This window comes from Wasmannia auropunctata, unplaced genomic scaffold (assembly GCF_000956235.1).
Source record: "Wasmannia auropunctata unplaced genomic scaffold, wasmannia.A_1.0 LD336095.1, whole genome shotgun sequence".
Lineage (NCBI taxonomy): Eukaryota > Metazoa > Arthropoda > Insecta > Hymenoptera > Formicidae > Wasmannia > Wasmannia auropunctata.
In genome coordinates, this window is record NW_012026795.1 from 477,419 (window position 1) to 477,834 (window position 416).

Sequence of the window (416 nt, forward strand, 5' to 3'; positions counted from 1 at the left end):
TTTATCTTCGGTCTTATTTTTTTCGGTTCTGTAATCTTGAAGTCTTCACCTAGCTTCTCACGTACTGTATCTTTCAGTTTTTCCATTTCTCTTTCGCTCTCACATCCCAGAATAACCGAGCCTTTACTTCCTTTCCTCAGCTTTGTAATTCCTACCTCCAGATTCTTTATATCTACTTTTTCTTTTACCAATTTCTTGGTAGCTTCACTCTCCTGCTCCTTTATCGGTTGGACAATTAAAATACTTTCTTTCTTCTTATTTTTTACTGCCTCACTATAACTTCCTGGCCCCTTTCCTGCAATTCCAGTAGTTTTCTCCTGTATATTCCTTTTCACTTCTTCAAATTCGCGTCTAAAAGTTTCTAACTCTTCTCGAATAATTTTTGTAATCATCGTCTTGATTTCGTTCTTGCATGC

At 36.5% G+C, this 416-nt stretch overlaps 1 protein-coding gene across 1 annotated transcript in view; it reads right to left on the minus strand.

Moving 5' to 3' along the window:
• The window catches only part of LOC105462781 (macrophage erythroblast attacher), an 11,457-nt gene extending 11,065 nt beyond the window's left edge, over nucleotides 1-392 (minus strand). Inside the window, exon 1 of the mRNA XM_011709634.1 lies at nucleotides 66-392. Within this exon, the coding sequence (XP_011707936.1) occupies nucleotides 66-392 (327 nt within the window). The remainder of the gene's footprint in view (nucleotides 1-65) is intronic.
• Nucleotides 393-416: the final 24 nt, after the last annotated feature.